This window comes from Terrapene carolina, unplaced genomic scaffold (assembly GCF_002925995.2).
Source record: "Terrapene carolina triunguis isolate 2854851 unplaced genomic scaffold, T_m_triunguis-2.0 Scaffold30457, whole genome shotgun sequence".
Taxonomy (NCBI): Eukaryota; Metazoa; Chordata; order Testudines; family Emydidae; genus Terrapene; species Terrapene triunguis.
In genome coordinates, this window is record NW_020694808.1 from 1 (window position 1) to 2088 (window position 2088).

At 65.1% G+C, this 2088-nt stretch overlaps 1 protein-coding gene across 1 annotated transcript; it reads left to right on the forward strand.

Annotated features, from left to right (window-relative positions):
• Positions 1-481: 481 nt before the first annotated feature.
• Positions 482-903, forward strand: LOC112120681 (carcinoembryonic antigen-related cell adhesion molecule 5-like; the record flags this gene model as incomplete). The annotated part of the gene is made up of 1 exon (XM_026662807.1): positions 482-903. A coding segment is annotated over one exon (422 nt), but the record flags the coding sequence as incomplete, so codon positions are not given.
• Between the last annotated feature and the right edge of the window lie 1185 nt (positions 904-2088).

Genomic DNA, 2088 nt, shown 5'->3' on the forward strand with positions numbered 1-2088 from the left:
CAGGCTCCCCCGAGGCTGCGCCCCAAAGCCCCGGGGACCCCATAGAATCCCCATTGTTCCCCCCAGCTTCTGCTTTGCATGGGGAGATCAGCTGTTTGTTTGTGTCTCTGTTCCAGAGCACTGGGGGGGGGGACACCCAGACACCCCCCCCACTGAACTCCCTCCCCCCAGATCTAGCAGGCGGAACCAGCCCCACGCAGAGACCCAGGGACCTGGCACCCCACGGGGGGGGGGGGGGAGAAGACCCTTCCCCTCCCCCTCCCACACAGGTTCCTTCCTCCAAAGCGAAGGGGAAGTGGGCGGACGAGGCAGGTCCCGCTGCAGGAAAAGGCGCCGGGCGGCACCTGGCGAGGGGTCCCTTGCAGCTGAGAGGGTGGAGCGGGGGCAGGGGGGACCCAGGTGTCCCGGACACACAGGGCTGTAATAGGGGACAGTGCAAAGGAAAGCAGAGGGGCTGCAGGTCGGGAGTGAGGGGCACCAGGTAGTATCAGTCTCTCTGGTCTCCCCCTCGCAGCCTCCGTCCTGGGCTCCTGCCTCCACCCGGCCCCGGCCCAGACCCCAGTGACCATCGTCCTCACCCCGCCGAGCCCCGTGGTGGGAGGGGGCGTCAGCCTGGCCCCGCAGCCACCGCCAGAGAACTTCCTGTCCTGCATCTGGTACCAATCAGCGACCGCTGATCCAAACAGCCGGATCCTCAACTATGTCCAATATCCAGCCCCGGCTCAGAACAACGGCTCGGCCCACACGGGGCGGGAGACAGTGGGGCCGGGCTGCGCCCTGAACATCGCGGGGTTAATGGTCAACGACACCGGGAACTACACGGTGCAGATACAGATCCCTACTGCTGCTAACCCTGTCCTCGGCACAGTGGGTCTGCGCGTCTATGGATATGCATCCGAAGAAGTGGGCTGTAGCCCACGAAAGCTTATGCTCTAATAAATTTGTTAGTCTCTAAGGTGCCACAATTACTCCTTTTCTTTTTGCGGATACAGACTAACACGGCTGCTACTCTGAAACCGTCTATGGTAAGTGTCCCCCACATCCGGGAGCCGCGCTGATCCCAGGCCGTGTCTCTGCCCCCCGCCATCCCCGCCCCAGCGACGGGGCTTTGGGCGTCTCCCCCGGGGATGAGCCTGGCTGGTGAGGGGCTGTCGGGGGCCGGTGAGGGGGCTCTGGGCCCCCCAGGGCGGGGGTGTCCCTGGATTCGCAGGGTGTCTCTGACCCCTCCCTGTTTCCCTAGAGCTGCAGGCTGCACAGTGGGGTGTGTACGACCAGCTGCGGAGATGAGGCCCCCCAGGGGCCCTGGTGCATGCTGGGAAGACCCCTGAATCACGGGGGGGGGGGGGGGAACCCCCCCCCCTTTTTTACCCCCCCTTCTCCGGTTTGGGGGGGCCGGGGGGGGGGGGCGCGCGCTGGCACTGTGGGGACCTTGGCACCAGGGCCCCCCAGACCCCCCCCCCCCCCGCTGTCTGCAGCGGCGGGGGGGAGCCGGGCGCTGTTGGGGTCACACTCACCAGTCGCTGAAGGTGAAACTGGATGTCCCGGAGTCCCCGGGCAATGCTCTGGAACTGCTCCCCACAAAGCCAGGCAGGACTCTGGGGAGCCTCCTCTCCCTCGGAGCAAACCGTCTTCAGGGCAAGGAGCTCACACGGCTTCACCCCCTGGGTCTGACCTTGGAGCATTCAGCATGTGCCCCTCCATGCGCTTCCCACAGCGAGTCCGCCCCGGCGGGGTCCTGGGGAAGCCAGAGGGTCCTGCACCCCCACTTCGCAAGTCAGACGTGACTCTCGGCCAGCCAGTAAAACAGAAGGTTTATTAGACGACAGGAACACGGTCTAAAACAGAGCTTGTAGGTCAAGCGAACGGGACCCCTCAGCCAGGTCCATTCTGGGGCCCAGCGAGCCAGACACCCCCGTCCGTCCTCACTTCCCGTCCCCAGCCAGCCCCGAACTGAAACCCCCTCCAGCCCCTCCTCCTCTGGGCTTTGTTCCTTTCCCGGGACAGGAGGTCACCTGATCTTTGTTCACCTTTAGCATCCCCATGCAGGGGGGAAGGGCCCAGGCCATCAGTTGCCAGGAGACAGAGTGT